Raw genomic sequence first — 17,498 nt, forward strand, 5'->3', positions numbered from 1 at the left:
TTTTTCGATAATTTGTTGAGTTTTTTGAGTCTATAGTAAATAATATATTTTTTATTTTAATATTAAAATTTAAAATAAATATTTTTTCTTCATAAATATTTGAAATTTTAATTTTAGTTCAAAATTTTTCGAATCGAATAGAATTTGTAGGTAAAAAATCGACTTGAATTCGAGTCGAACTAATAAATATTTAATCGAGTTGAAATCAAGTTCAAATTTTGTTTCTAAACATAAAATGGTTCTAGAATATATTTGTTTCACAAATTTTGATTTATTCAAACTAAAAAAAAGAAAAAGGAAAAAAATTGGACATTTTTTAATTGGCCTAATGCCACAATTTCAAATTCATTTTCATCATAGTCACGTCCACAAATTGAACTTATAATTGGACTAAATGATTCATTGACCATTTTAAGTTCGTCAAATACCAAATATTACAATTTTAAGGAGAAAGTTATAATAAAATAAATACAAGACTTTTATATTCCACAATATATTATTTTTTAAATAACTTCTACAAACAATGATTCTTAACATAAGAAGCTCTATCTATTAAGGATCCCAGCTAAAAGACACTGTAAATGCCAATAATTGAAATGTCAATAATTATCATTTCTGGAATTCAAACATAAAATACATGATGAAACGAAAAAAAGAAATTGCATAATTTATAGCCACACTCAAAGTAAAACTCAAAACACTCGTTAAATATTATATTTAATGATTTTTTTTAATACAAGAATATCTTGTGAAATCAAAGATTCAAGTTTGATTGTTTTATTTGAAAACATTCAGATCAAGAACTTGATCTGAGTTTGAAAAAACAAATTGTAATATTTTTTAAAACAAATTTTTGTTTTTTTTTTAATGTTGTCATAAAAATGTGGTTCAATCCTCTACCATCATCAAGCCAAATTAGCGAGAGACTGCCCCATTGAGATAATGCTCTGGTTCATCCTCTGGTTCATCTGCATCCGAAACTGCATTAACTGAAACTCATTTTGCATCTTTACCAACCTTTCCGCCGGCGTAAGTCCATCATCCTCCACACTCTCTTCCCTCTGCTCTTCTCCTCTCTCCTCTATCTCATCATTTATACAACCAACATCAGTTCCAAAGTCGCACTCTCTACAGTAATAAACCCAGCAGTTAGAATCCACGGATTCCTGACAAACGTCACACATGAAAATAACTTCATCCTCCCCGTCCTTGGATTTCTCATAGGGCGACGAAAAGAGAAGAGACAAAGGGTGTTCATGGTCGTCCCGTTTCACAGAATCCTTTAGGAAAGCGCAGTTTACGTGGAGATCGAAGCTGCACGAAGAACAATGGTAAAGAAAGGAATTCCCGGTTTTTAAGCAAGCATTACAAGTGAATTCCGGATTGTAGCTCTTATAAGGCGGTGCGGATAGGAGAGTGAGGGGATGGGCCATGTGAGATCTGTGATGGATCTGCTTAGGGAGATCAAAACACGATTTGTGGAGACGGAAATTGCAGAATTTGGATTTGGTGCAGGTGTAGGCAGGGCTTTCAGTGATTGCATGCTCGCATCCAGAACAGAGGACGCCGTCTTCTTCCTCGATGTTGCTCTGGAGCAACGCGTGCTGATGGCTGAAGTGTTTAGCCACATGGGTTGTGTTAGAATCAGGCTGGTTTTCGATCGGAGATGAAATTGTTAGATTTGGATTCGCCGGAGCTGCATAATTTGGCATGACATGGCCGTTAAAAGCATAAGGTGGAACATAGGGCGGTTGTGGAAATGATGGGTATGCATCCATAACCGGCGCGTTCTCAGCATGAACATGAGCATGGTATGGTTGAACTTGAAAAGGTGGTGGCGGGTAGGCTTCTGAAACCTCCGGGTAAGTAAACTGGGAGGTTTGGGATGTTGGTTGATAATTAGAATAGGGTTGGGACTGGGAACTGGTGTAGGCGCAGTGGAGATGGATATCGAAGTCGCAATGGGAACAGGCATAAGAGAATCCGGTGCCTGAGAGATGGCAGGAGTTGCAGAGGAAGGATGAAGATGTATAAGTGGAGCAGGGGAGGAGAGTAAGAGGATGAGATGGGTGAGAAGGATGAATGATGGATCGTTTTGCTTCGAAACATTGTTCATGGAGAAAGTATTGGCATTGCCAACACATGTAAACTGTGGTTAGACCGGGAAGCTTGCATCCCGAGCACAGAGTTTCTGATCCTTCAGCCATATGGTAAAGAGTCAGGGCATGATCGTGGCTGAAATGTTTCATTTCCATTTCAGTTTTTTTGAAAACTAAACTCAGGATGGTGTGAAATACTACTTGAATGAAACCTTCCTTTTATACATATATTAGCTGCCAACTTCCAAGGTTGACTTTGTCCCCATGTGATCCTTCATTGCCTTAAAAGAGAATTCAGAATTTATTATTGAACCAACTTGTATAAATTATCCCTGTAAATAATAATAATAATAATTCATTCTTTATTCATTTGCCAATGGCTCTGCTTTCCACTAACTCAGCCAGCTACTTCAAACAATAACTTAATAACCGTTAAGAAAATTGAGTTTTTATTCAAAGACTTGGATTGGTCTTAGTCTTCAAAATCAAAATTAAATAATTCGAATTTTTTATTTTTAAGGAAATGATGTATTCAATTAGTGGAATGTGTTAGAATTTTTAGTTTAAATATTTATTTCTTGAGTCTATATATTCTTAATAGTTTATTTATGTTGATAAATTAAGACAAACATAGTTGCGGAAACATACGTGAATCTAAAATGAATAACGGTTCATTAAGTCATTTTTCATTATTTTTTTGGATATTATTTTGATCTTGGATTTTTTTGTTCTGGATCTGAACCTGGACTTGGATCAGAATGTCTGATGTAGGTGGGGTTTAAGTCTTCTAACCCTCTATCGATAGTCTTTTTGAGTGTTTTAAGAGATGAACAAAAACATTTTGTCTGATGAGAGAAACAAATTAGGTAGACTATCTATATGAGTTGGTGACCTAGCCCTTATATACCTATTTATTATTCGGCTCATCAACGAAATAATAAATGGTATTTTCGTTTCTACACAAATATATCCCATATTTATTATAGATACCAGCAGTTTTCGATCTGAATTGTCCTATTATAAGCAGTTTTCCCTGGTTTAACTGACAGGTGATCTTAAAATAATCCCAAAAATAAAAATAGGACGGGGATAGTAAATACATTCCCCGTCCAAAACCGCTCTATTGTCATCTCTAGTTATGAGCGTGGGTCGACTGGAGATGGACTGGCGGGTTTAGACACTTGTGGTAGTGTGATTGAGTTAATATAGAGGGGCTAGATGTTGAGTTGTGAAGGAACGTATTGGGGTCGAATCTCCGAGTTACATTCATTTTTTTTATGTTCTAGAGTGAACGGGAAATGCTTATTGCTTGGTAGGTTATTTGTTTAATAGAAAACGCCACTAGGGCAGTGGCTGAAACTTGCAACATCTTTAATTTCTCTAACCCTTAATCAATCTTGCATTATTTTATATTAATCCACAACACACAAGTAAACTCTTAACACTAATTCAAGCACAAATGCCGACATAGAACATTAAACAAAATCAAGCTTCAAATTTACATTTTTTAAACAAGCCCATACAATATTTTTCAAAAATAACAGCTCAAAAAATTATCTCCTAAACAACCCACGTATTCTCATTCCTAACTAGCAAATATACTCGCATCATTTAGAACTATCATAAAGCATTGGCTATTTAAGATTTCAAACTTGCACAACTAAGACCAAACAATATTTAATTCGTTACAGACATTAAAAGAAACATTAATCTAACAAACTTATCATCATGCACATAATCCAAATACAATACATAAGTAAGTTGACGGGGTTGAGTTCGAGGTATCGGCCTGCGGGAAAAAATAGGGTGTCTACACATTGGATCTATGGATAGCCGTGGTAAAGTTGATGTAGTCTATCACTGCTTCTTACTTCCATTTCCTCCCTCTCCCTTGTTAAGTAAGGCGGAATCCAAGTGCAAAGCGTCTACTACGACAGTCGGGTGAACAAAAAGCGGTTTCGTTCACTGTCCGATTTTAGAACAACAAGAAAATAAATATCCCTTTACATGTATGAAAATGAGTCTTGGCTTAGATGGCTTGTGAATGAAAGGTTGGGTGATCAAACCCCACTCCTTATGTTTCATCTCTTTGTCAAACACTTATTCTTTTTAGAAAACTAATTTCCGACATTTTATCAAACACTTGACATGCATTATTCTAAATCAACCTTTGATAGGATGTTTGAATTTGATTCTTTCTCGATTACGTATTTACATAAGCCCAAAATCATACCAAACAAAGAACAACAAAATCAAGCTTCTAGGAAATGCCAAAAATCAAGCTTGATTTAAGAAAAATTTCTCAAAATTTATGCTCAAACATGAATTCATATTTCTCTTAATCAAAGACACAACTAATACCATATATGAATTCCTTACTTGATTTAGAACCTATCTAGACCAACCAGACCACTAAGTTCAAGTTAAAGCGCTTCAAACCTCAGCAAAACATCAATCTATCTTCTTCAATAATTCTAAATCTGATTTTGTGATGCCATAGTGAATTATTAGTTTGGGGCTAAAATGACTAAATGCATCCTCGAAAATTGTCCAGAGACTAGGGTATTTTGACATCTGTGATTTAGAAATATACTATTAGTTTCGAGCTAAAACGACTGAATGCATGCTCGAAAAATGTCCATAATAGAGACTAAAGTATTTTGACCGTCGTGATAAAGAAACATATGATTAGCTATTGGCTAAATTGATGCATGCTTGAAAAATGCCTCGACTAGAGACTAAAGTATTTTGATCTCGTGATGCATAAATAAATGGATAACTCTAGGCTAAACCGATGCATGCTTGAAAAATGCCCATAGTAGAGACTAAGGTATTCACTTTATCTATTGATGGAGGGGCTTTATGTTGGATGGATCTCGAGACTCACGAGTAACTTCGAAGTTCATTTGGTTGTTGTCTCACACCCAACATTAATCCCCATGAGATTTTACCTCTTTGATAGTTTATCAATTGTTAGATTATGGTGACCCAGATGGATTTTGATCGTGGTCTAGGCCTAAGCTCGCGATATAATAATATAATATAATATTATATAAAATCCTAACTATTTAATATTGAGCCTACTAGTCCCAATTATGTAACCTATAAATATATGGTCTTAGTTAAAGTTTTATTCACAACATTCAAAATATTTACCATAATTATTCTTCTCTATCTAAGTTGTAATCTTTTACTTTAACCATAGTGAATTTTTTCTCCTCTGTTTGTGGTTTTTCCTGTCTTGGGTTTCCACGTAAATCTTGTGTTATATCGTGCTTTTTTAGTTTATAATAATCTCTTCTTTATCTCGATTAGTCTCAGATTCATATCTTGTTTTTCAACAATTGGTATCAGATCCTTGATCTTTTTTTATTCTAATACTATATCTATTTCTGGAGATGTCAAGTATGAAATACGACATTTCATTATTGGATCACAGCACCAGATTTTCTTTATGGCAGATAAAGATGCAATGTTTGCTCACTTAGATGGATTTGGACGAAACTCTACTAGGGTTTGATAAGATGCCCAGTTCGTGGACTGCAGAAGAGAAAAAGAGGAAGAATCATAAGACATTGTCTCATATACATCTACATTTATCAAACATTATTCTGTAAAATGTTTGTTAGAAATAATGTATTGAAATAACAGAAAATATATATAAAATGATGTTACAAATAAATTAAATAAATACAATATTACAAAAACGAAATTACCAGATAAAATGTTGATTCGAGGCATTTGTTAGACACATTTCCCTTAAAACAGTTCCATCGTCTCCCGTTTGTGCTGGAGCTTATCGTAGATGGCTGTCTCCCAGGGTACAACGAATCCAGTAGTGATTCTGCACTGAAATCACTACACGTCGAACTTGATCAGCGTACCTGAACTATCACCGGGTTTCAACGGAAAATATCGAGCGAAGAACTCGAAGAACACTCAAAAATAAGAAGAGGGTTTTTGGAATTCTAGAGTGAGAAAAACGAAGAATGAAGTATTATGTAAAATGAATAATGAATAGGTATATATTGCTGAGAATTAAACCTGTAAATAAAACCATCCAAACGTTTATTAACAATAAATATTGCTCATTCATTTGTTAATTAATCCATAACTAATTAACATCAGCATATACGTTGATTTGCAGAAATGCAATGTTAGACATTCAATGCTAATGCTAGCTCATTGAAGAGTCAATACGTTAGCCAATATGCCAATTAAAGCTAAATGTTTATCCTAACATTATGCTTTAATTTTCTAATTAGGCATTAAATATTACATATTAATTAAACAATTAACATTTAATTATAATTTGGATTAAATTCACCGTTAATTCACATTTGAATTTGTGTGAATTTTATTTGATTTTATTTATTTACAATCTTATTTCCATTCATTAATGGAATTAGCTTAATTTCAACAATCCCCCACATTAATGGAAATTGAAAGAATAACCCGTTGAAAGGTTCAACAGTTGAATTCTACATAGGATAGGTAGGTGTAACCCTTTGAACCTTCCCTTGTGAAAGCATATAACTTTACTAGCTGATTAGTAGACTCGATGTCCTTGAACTATTCTGCCTTTTGTGTAAACGATTACACAATTTCACATAGAATTCTCCCTAATAATGTCAAGCTCTCATGGTTGTGTCCATTTTGGCCATGGAACACGCGCCTGGTTCAGTGAGAGGGTCTAGAATTGAGCCGTGCAATTCTTTCTAAGCGGCCCCACTTCTCCCTCACATAAGTGATCTCTTTGCTCACAAAGAATCATTAAAAGCGATTTACTTATCCTCGTAAAAATATATATTGTTTCGTTATAGGATTAATCCTCAACAATAACTTTCCAAGTCAGTACAATTAGGTTGTCCCATTGAACCTAGTTCTTGGGATCTCCAGTCTGTATAGGTTGGGTTTTCCTTCATACCAACTTATAGTAGGCTAATGTCTCAAAAGACTTCAAACTATCTCTTTATTCAATAATCTGATTAGTGGATCCACAATGTTATCTTTGACTTACATAGTCAAATTTGATAACTCCATTAGAGAGTATAGTCTAATGACATTATGTCTAAGACGTGTATGTCTAGACTTGTCACTGACTCTAAGCTTGTCCAATTTCTAATTACTATCACAATAATTAAAAATTTATGTTGGTACATTCTTAGTTAACCTTGGAACATCTTCTAATAAGAAGCATAGTCATTCGTACATGCTTATCATTTAATTTTTTATGAAAATATTGTTTACTTGGCTAACTAGTAGACAAAATATCTTTGAACTATTCTGCCTTCGTGTAAACGATTATATATTTTACATAAAAATATTTTATTTTTCGACATAAGTCAAAAATATAGATTATAACGTTTAATCTATTCATCATAAGTTTCTTAGAAGATTTTTATACGTAGATTGCACTTCTAAGTGTAAACATATTCACTTTAAGACGTAAAGTCTTTCATTTAATAATATCAATATATCATTTGATAACAACATGATATTTCGTTTAGTGCAATTCATATCCTTTACGAATTTAAATTTTTTTATCGTAATTTTCAACGATAAAAATATCGTACAAAAGACAGATAATGAAATAATTTTCATTGTATTCATGATATATATAATTGTCACATCCACTTTTTAATAAAAGTATGATCAAATTTTCATACCATTATTATAAAATTTGTTATAAGTCATATCAAAACTTTATAAACTTTCATTTTCATTTATTTCATAAAATCTTTTTGAAGACATTGGTTCTTCAAAGTTTATGAAAATAATGTCAAAATATGACACGTTTCTTGATTTCAAAATCCTCAAATCTAAAATATCGATTTGAACACCAACTCAACAAATATAAATAAGAAATTTTCTTGTTATTTTATTTCTTTTTATAAAGTTGCGCAACTTTATCTTTTACAGAGAACACATTTCTCTAACAACAAATTATTTTTACATTTATCATAATATACACAATTATTTTTGTGTTATAATCAATAAAAATATTTGCCCCCACATTCGTGTTGGTATCCTTTTTAAATCACACACATTTGTATGATTTAAATCAATGATTTTCTAATCAAGAAATTTTCACACAGTTCTTTTACAGATTTCTTTTGTTATACTTATCATACAATAAATAAGATAACTATATCATAAATATTTAATTGAATAAAATATAATTTATATACAAGAGATTAGAATGTTTATTCATTTATAAATCATTTTTCACATAATCTCTACATAAGAAATTAAAAATATTTAATCAATTAAAATATTTATTTCAACACTTAATTTCTATAAAAGAAATTAGAATATTTAATCAAATAAATATTCACCATATCACATGATTTCTACAAAAAAAATCATAATGTTTCAAGCACCTTTGACCGAAGTCGCTTAAACATTTATTTTCGGTTGCACGTCTGCATCCCGTAATATCGGCATGTTTGCCACATTATTCTCAAATCAAACAAGACTTTGCTTGTAATTATTTGATTTCAAAATTAAGTAAGTCTTAATGATGCAATTGGACAATGTATACCAAGTATCTTATATTAAACCAAAATTAATATATCTATATATATGATATTATATATTATTGCTTCTTTCATTTTAGTCACCACGATGACAAAACAACTATAATATATATAGTCAATAACATAGAAACGTAATCAGATAAATAATATGTCATATATATTATTAAACAAATATATATAACTTCATTTATCATTAAAAATATCGTTTAAAAAATATATGATAATTAATTAAAATGTTGATCATTTATTTTTAATCAAATATAAAACTAACTAATTATATAAATAAATATTCATGTCATCAATTATTCGTTTCTTAATTAATTAGATGACCTTTAACATTCTATAACAAATCTTTGTCAATCAAAGAACACATGATTTGTGACAAATTTCAAAATTATCTATTAAAATAAAAATAGATAGAAAATAAATCTTAATTTATATATATATAAGTTTCTAGATAATCATACTTATTATGAATAACATGAACCATCATATTATTAGCTAATATGCATAATTTATATTAATAATCAATTAACACATAATCAAATTAAATATAACTACAAATATATTTCATATCTTAATCGAAGCACTTACATTGCCATGTTTTAACAATAATCGACGTGAAACGATTATGCATGCTCAAAATAAATCTGAGTAGATTATTCTCACCGAGACTAATTTCCATAGTCGTGTCTCTTTAAATGAATGATTAGAATAAGTTCTAATACAAACAACTTATTTAATCTCAAGAAATTAAAATGTCTCAAAATATTAATGACAACATTATTTTGACAAATTAAATTTCTACATAAGAAATCGTTAGGATACCCAATTCATTTCATAATTTCTATATAAGAAATTATAATGATTTCAACATTCATGATTAATGTCATTTAGACAAATCATATTATATATATATATATATATATATATATATATATATATATATATATATATATATTATAAAAATCATCATCAACCCATTAATCTCATAATTTTTACACAAGAAAATTATAATGATTTTCACATCAAGACTCAAGTCTGATTTATAAAGAAATCATTAACTACACCATTCATCTCCAACATCAATGGATAGAGTCATTTTAAGGAGTCTGATTTCTACCAAAAAATCATTGACTACCCATTCATCTCATAATTTCTACAAGAAATTTGAATGGTTTCAACATCAATGCCTTTAACAAGTCTGATTTCTACAAAGAAATCATTGACTATCCAATTCATCTCATAATTTCTACACAAGAAATTTGAATGATTTCAATATCAATGACGACTAAAGTCATTTTAGCTAGTCCGATTTCTATAAAGAAATCATTGACTACCCCCATTCAACTCATAATTTCTACACAAGAAATTGGAATGGTTTTTAACATCAATGACCACTGTCATTTTAACAATTCATCTCATCAGCTGGATTCAAACACGAGACCTCCCCTCCGTCACGCACAATTGCGTCTGAACTTTAAACCACTGCACAAATGCACCATTTCATTGTTGTACTGCTTTTATGACCTTTTGTCTTCTTTCTAGAGACAACTTATACTTCATATTTAACTAGACTCTGTCAACCAATGAATATATACACATTTAAAACGATAACTTATTACCCTAATAAAATGTAATATATAAAACAATGTATATAAATAAAGATAACACCATAAATTTTATAAAAATTGAAAGCTAACATATTAATTAATTTCTTATTTTCATTCATTATTATTAATAATTTTAATAACCAAACAAATCTTTAAATAAGACTAGAACAAATTAAATTATTGTGTTCTAATTTATTTTCTATATAACATTTGTATAATGAATATACAAATTAATGTTTCTTGAGAAAATTTTCATATCAAAATATATTAGCTTATAAAACTAAGCTTTAACAGCATAAGAACATATGTGTTAATAATCAAACATATTTATATGCAATAAAGACTTATCTTTATTTGTTGATTCCTTAAGATAAATCTTTTTCATTTTTTCGAAATGAACATCATCTCTTTCGCAACACCGCGACTCGTATTTTTGAAACATCAAAGACAAAAAAAAATTCGATGGCGCAAGCTCTTAAATAGCTTAGCACAAAGAAACTGTTTTAAGATTGTTAGAAATAATGTCTTGAAATAACAGAAAATATATATAAAATAATGTTACAAATAAATTAAATAAATACAATATTACAAGAATGAAATCACCAGATAAAGTGTTGATTCGAGGCATGTGTTAGACACATTTCCCTTAAACAGTTCCATCGTCTCCCGTTTGTGCTGGAGCTTATCGTAGATGGCTGTCTCCTAGGGTACAACGAATCCAGTAGTGATTCTGCAATGAAATCATTACATGTCAAACTTGATCAGCGTACCTGAACTACCACCAGGTTTTAACGGAAAATATCGAGCGAAGAACTCGAAGAACACTCAAAAATAAGAAGAGGGCTTTTGGAATTCTAGAGTGAGAAAAATGAAGGATGAAGTATTATGTAAAATGAATAATGAATGAGTATATATTGCTGAGAATTAAACCTGTAAATAAAACCATCCAAACCTTTATTAGCAATAAATATTGCTCATTCATTTGTTAATTAATCCATAACTAATTAACATCAGCATATACGTTGATTTGCAGAAATGCAATGTTATACATTCAATGCTAATGCTAGCTAATTGAAGAGTCCATACGTTAGCCAATAGGCCAATTAAAGCTAAATGTTTATCCTAACATTATGCTTTATTTTTCTAATTAGGCATTAAATATTAATTAAACAATTAATATTTAATTATAATTTGGATTAAATTCACCGTTAATTCACGTTTGAATTTATGTGAATTTTATTTGATTTTATTTTTTTACAATCTTATTTCCATTCATTAATGGAATTAGCTTAATTCCAACAGTTCTAAAGGAAACAAATACTATTGGGTTATGGTTTAAGCTGGAACAACTATGTATGAATAAAAGTCTTACTAGTAAGCTGCATCTGAAGCAACAATTATATTTCCATCGTATGTCAGAAGGTACGTCTCTATAGGAGCATATCGACATTTAAAGAAATTATTATTGATTTGAAAGCCTTAGAAGTCAAGTATAACGATGAAGATCTAGTTTTAATTTTGTTGTGTTCGTTGCCCCCATTTTATATCATGTTTCGAGATATTATTCTATTCATTCGTGATATTGTCACTACTACAAATGTTTATGATGCATTATTATCTATGGAGAAGATGAAACATGTTAGTCATTCTGATGGTTCAACAGAGAGTCTTACTGCTGGAGGAAGGACCCAAGAAAATGGTTCAAAATGTTATCAAACAAATGAATCAAATTTTAGAAAATTTTGAAAGACTTGCAATTACTGTAAAAAAGGAGGACACATAAAATATGAGTGTTAGAAGTTACAAAATAAAGTTAAGAAAGATGATTATATTCTGACTGACAAACAACATAAAATTGTGGCAAAACCAGTATTGCTGACGCCGAAGATAGTGAACTCCTCATGACTTCTGTTTGCGATGTAAGGTCGCAAGATGATTGGATACTCGATTATGGTTGTACGTATCATATGTGTCCCAATTGAGACTGGTTTTCAACATATGATACAGTTTCCAAATGTATTGTGTTAATGAGAGACAATTCATCATGCAAGGTTGTGGTATGTTTGATGGAGCTGTTCGAACACTTGATGATGTGCGACATGTTTCTGATTTGAAGAGAAATTTTATTTCTCTTGGTACCCTCGATTCAAAAGGTTACAAGTACACTGTTAAAAGTGGAGTTATGAAGGTTATTAGAGGTGTTCTTGTTGTGATGAAAGCTGAAAGAAAACTTGACATGTTATATGTTTTTAAAAACTCTACAGTTGTAAGCAATGTTGTCGTTGCTACCTCCTCGTTATCTGATAATGATGTCACAAAGTTGTGGCATATACGACTTAGTCATATAAGAGAGAATGACATGACCGAATTGAGCAAGAAAGGATTTCTTGATGGGCTGATTATTAGTAAATTGAAGTTTTGTGAGAATTTTGTCATCGACAAACAGAAAATAATCAAATTCTCTAAAGGCATCCATAATACTGAAGGAATACTTGATTATATTCACTCTGAGTTTTGGGGACCGTCTAGGGTGCCTTCTATGGGAGGTGCTTATTATATGTTGACGATTATCGACGATTTCTCTAGAAAATTTTAGGCTTTCTTCTTGAAGAAAAAGAGTGACGTGTTCTTTAAATTTAAGGAGTGGAAGACTATGATTGAGAAACAGACAGGAAAACCAATAAAACATTTGTGTATTGATAATAGTTTGGAGTTTTGTTTTGAAGAATTTAATTCTTTATACAAAACTGAGGGAATCGTAAGGCACCACACAATGCCTAAGAATCCACAACAGAATGGTGTGTCAAAGAGGATGAATAGAATTTTGATGGGGAAGGTGAGTCGTATGCTCCATAATGTTGATTTATCAAAGTCTTTTGAGGCTGAAGCTGCAGCTTTAGCATGTTTCCTTGTCAATCGTTCTCCGTCAACTACAATTAATAAACAGACTCCGCAAAAAGTATTGTATGGTATTCCTTCTAGTTATTATGATTTGAGAATTTTTGGTTGTTCGGCGTATGCTCATGTTGATCAAGGAAAATTGGAATATTGATCTATGAAGTGTATTTTCATCGGCTATAAATTTGATGTAAAGGGGTTCAAGCTATGGTGTCCAGAAACTAGAAAAGTAATAATTAGTCGATGTTACTTTTGATGAAACACATATATTACATGCTACATCCTCTATATATTTTCGAGATAAAATTTAGCAAGAATTTAGCAAGTAGGTGGAGTTTGAGAGCAAATCAGAATTGAACCTGCAACACTACCGTTAACTACACCAGAGTTGTCAGATACTTCATCATTTGCACCACAATATCATATTGTTGTAGATAAGCCCATATATGAAATTAGACCTCCTCGAAGACTCGATGATGAAGGTTATAGTCAAATTCCGAAGATTTATTTTACTGACGTGTTTTCTATAGTTGTGAAACATATTTTGATTTAGTATTATTTGGCATCGTGGCGAAGCATATTTTGGAGTTTGAGAAGCGAGATGTGAAGACCGTGTTTCTACATGGAGTTTTAGATGAAGATATCTATATGCATCAACCTAAAGGATTTACAGTCTTAAGAGAAAATGACTATATTTGTTATTTGAAGAAATTCCTTTATGGTTTAAAGCAATTGCCAAAGTGGTGGTATAAAAGTTTCAACATTTTTATGACCACTCATTATTTCAAGAGAATTGATTTTGATAGTTGCATTTACTTCAAAATTCTTTATCTATTCAACAATTTTATGCGTGTCCTGTGAGTTCTCCATTAACAACTCATTTTAAACTCTCTTCAACTAATGTCACCTTAGTTTGATGAGGATATCGAGTATTTGTTACGAGCTCCATATTCTATTGCAATTGGTTCACTTATGTATGTAATGATTTGTACTTGATTAGTCTTGACATATTCAGCAAATGCAGTTAAAAGATATCTGGAAAATTCAAATAAAGAGTATTGGAGAGCAATTTTGTGGACCTTACGTTATTTAAGAAGTTCAACGAACGTTCACCTACAGTTTGAAAGGATTAGAGATGGAGTTGTCGGTTATGTTGACTCAGATTATGCTGGCGATCTTCATAGAAGAAGGTCGCTTACAAATTTTTTTTTCTGTATCAACGGTTTTACGATTTGTTGGAAAGGTACTCTATAGAGTTCAGTTGCGTTGTCTACTACTGAAGTAGAATACATGACTGTTACAAAAGTTTGTAAAGCTGGTATTTGGATGAAAGGCCTATTCAAGGAATTCAAGAAGGATTTACAAATGACAACAGTCTTTTGTGGTAGTCATAATGATATTTTTCTAACGAAACACATTGATGTGCGATATCATTTTGTACGTGATGTTATTGCTCGTGGAGATATTGATGTGAGAAAAAATTGTATTGTTGATAATCCTGGTGATATGATGATGAAGACGCTCCGTATTGTTAAGTTTGAGCATTGCTCGAACATAGTTGGTCTTGGTTGTTGAAGACCATAGGGATTTTGGAAGAGGTGGAGACTGATATGGTTATTGTCTATATTTTGAAGATCAAATTTTCTTTTGACATACTGAATCCGTGTCAAGGTGGAGATTGTTAAATTATGGTGACCCATATGGGTTTTGATCGAGGCATGGGTGATTTAATAATATAATATAATATAATATAAAATCCTAATTATTTGATATTGGGTCCACTAGGCCCAATTATGTGACCTATAAATATATGATCTTAGTTAGAGTTTTATTCACAACATTCATATTATATGTTTTCTTAGTTTATATTCATATCTTCATTATCTCGATTAGTCTCAGATTCATATCTTGTTTTTCAACATAAGTCAACACATTGTCATCCTATAACTGGATGAAGCTTATGAAATTTAAAGAGTACATCATCAAAATTTTAATATCTCGTTTTCAACCTTAATTTGTTCAAGTTCTTTTCATCTTGAGTTTGAGGAGATATGTTATAATATAAAGATAATATATCTGTAAAATATTATCACAATATGATAAATTGTGATAATATCAACAATATATTATTATATTATATAAATTTTCTTATAAGTCTAATCTAATTTTATATATTATACCTAACTTATATAACTCTAAATAAATCGTACTAATACAATTTCTTTACATTCTAACCATCATTTCTAGAATTCAAACATACAAGAAGGAAACAAAAAAAACAAATTGCACAATTGATAGCCACACTCAAAGTAAAACTTGAAACATAAAAACTCAACATCAAGAAAATCACTTATTATATATATATATATATATATATATATATATATATATATATATATATATATATATATATTAATTACTCTTTTTAAATATGATTTTTGTAATGCAAGAATATCTTGAAAAATCAAGGAAAGGAAAAGATTCCGATAAAGAAATTGATCTGAGTTTGAAAAAACAAATTGTAATTTTTAATGAACACACTTTATTTTAGTATGTTTTGAATGTTGATATAAAAATTTGGTTCAACCTTCTCCACCCCACTCCAAACTCCAGCCCCGACCATTAACGAATCGAATCAATAATGCTCTGGTTCAACCTCCGGTTCATCTGCATCTGAAATTGCATTATTTGCAGTTCATTTTGCATCTTCAACAACCTTTCTGCTGGCGTAAGTCCATCATTATTATGATCATCCTCTCCTCCTTTCCTCTCCTCCTCCTCTATGTTACTCTGGAGCAAGGCATGCTGATGGCTGAAGTGTTTAGACACATGGGTTGTGTTAGAATCAGGCTGGTTTTCGATTGGAGATGAAATTGTTAGATGTGAATTCGCCGGAGCTGCATAATTTGGCATAACATGGCCGTTAAAAGCATAAGGTGGAACATAGGGCGGTTGTGGAAGTGATGGGTATGCATCCATAACCGGCGCGTTCTCAGCATGAGCATAGTATGGTTGAACTTGAACAGGTGGTGGTGGCGGGTAGGTTTCTGAAACCTCCGGGTAAGTAAACTGGTGGGGGGTTTGGGACTGGGAAGTGGTGTAGGCGCAGTGGAGATGGATATCGAAGTCGCAATGGGAACAAGCGTAAGAGAATCCGGTGCCGGAGAGATGACAGGAGTTGCAGAGGAAGGAAGATGATGTATAAGTGGAGTAGGGCAGGAGAGTTAGAGGATGAGATGAGTGAGAAGGATGAATGATTGATCGTTTTGCATTGAAACATTGTTCATGGAGAAAGTATTGGCATTGCCAACACATGTAAGCCGTGGTTAGACCGGGCAGCTTGCATCCTGAGCACAAAGTTTCTGATCCTTCAGCCATATGGTAAAGAGTCAGGGCATGATCGTGGCTGAAATGTTTCATTTCCATTTCAGCTTTTTTGAAAACTAAACTCTGGATGATGTGAAATACTACTTGGAATGAAATCTTCTTTTTGTACATATATTAGCTGCCAACTTCCAAGATTGACTTTGTCCCAATGTGATTCTTCATTGACTTAAAACAGAGTTCAGAATTTATTATTGAATCAACTTGTATCAAATATCCCTATAATAATAATAATAGTTCATTCTTTATTCATTTGTCCATATGGCTCTGCTTTCCACTAACTCAGCCAGCTAGTTCAAACAATAACTTTATAACTATAGAAAATAGAGTTTTTATTCAATGACTTGGATTGCTTAGTCTTCAAAATCAAAATTAAACTAATTCGGAATTTTTTTTTATTTCAGGAAATGATGTATTAATTTAATGAGTGGAATGTATTAGATTTTCAATCCAATATATATTGTTTCTCTTAATCATCACAAGTTCATCCAAAAGAAAACTAAAACAAATTTAAGCTTAAGATCCTTCAAAATCAAATTAATGAGATTCAAGAAGAAGAAAATAGATTTTTTAAAGTTATGTTAATTGAAATAATTTTATAATTTTATGTTTGTATATATATTTTGTAAGTTTCATTTTAAATAACTATAAATTTTTTTTTTTATACTCATACAAAAACAAAATATAATAAAAATAATTATATCTTTTATCCTAATATTAAATAAAAATATTTCGTTACTATGATATTTATATATATATATTTATATATATATATATTAATAAAAATAATTAAATTTCTTATCTTAATTTTTCTAAATATAAATTTATTAATAAAAATATATATATATATATATATATATATATATATATATATATATATATATATATATATATATATATATATATATATGGGATAAATGATAAATTTAGGACCATAGTTGAATAATTTTATCAAATTTAAGACT

At 30.9% G+C, this 17,498-nt stretch overlaps 2 protein-coding genes across 2 annotated transcripts; both read right to left on the bottom strand.

Moving 5' to 3' along the window:
* Nucleotides 1–905: 905 nt before the first annotated feature.
* Nucleotides 906–2,255, bottom strand: LOC124924923. The gene has a single exon (XM_047464906.1). The coding sequence runs from the start codon at nucleotides 2,253–2,255 to the stop codon at nucleotides 906–908; it is 1,350 nt and encodes a 449-aa protein (XP_047320862.1).
* Nucleotides 2,256–15,771: 13,516 nt separating this feature from the next.
* Nucleotides 15,772–16,575, bottom strand: LOC124924924. Its single transcript, XM_047464907.1, has one exon. It carries the CDS (start codon nucleotides 16,573–16,575, stop codon nucleotides 15,772–15,774), a length of 804 nt encoding a protein of 267 aa, XP_047320863.1.
* Between the last annotated feature and the right edge of the window lie 923 nt (nucleotides 16,576–17,498).

Source organism: Impatiens glandulifera, chromosome 2, assembly GCF_907164915.1.
Source record: "Impatiens glandulifera chromosome 2, dImpGla2.1, whole genome shotgun sequence".
NCBI lineage: Eukaryota > Viridiplantae > Streptophyta > Magnoliopsida > Ericales > Balsaminaceae > Impatiens > Impatiens glandulifera.

What these genes read in the sequence shown, in the direction of transcription:
- LOC124924923 (XM_047464906.1), bottom strand. Translation starts at nt 2,255, where the DNA reads ATGGAAATGAAACATTTCAGCCACGATCATGCCCTGACTCTTTACCAT.
- LOC124924924 (XM_047464907.1), bottom strand. Translation starts at nt 16,575, where the DNA reads ATGGAAATGAAACATTTCAGCCACGATCATGCCCTGACTCTTTACCAT.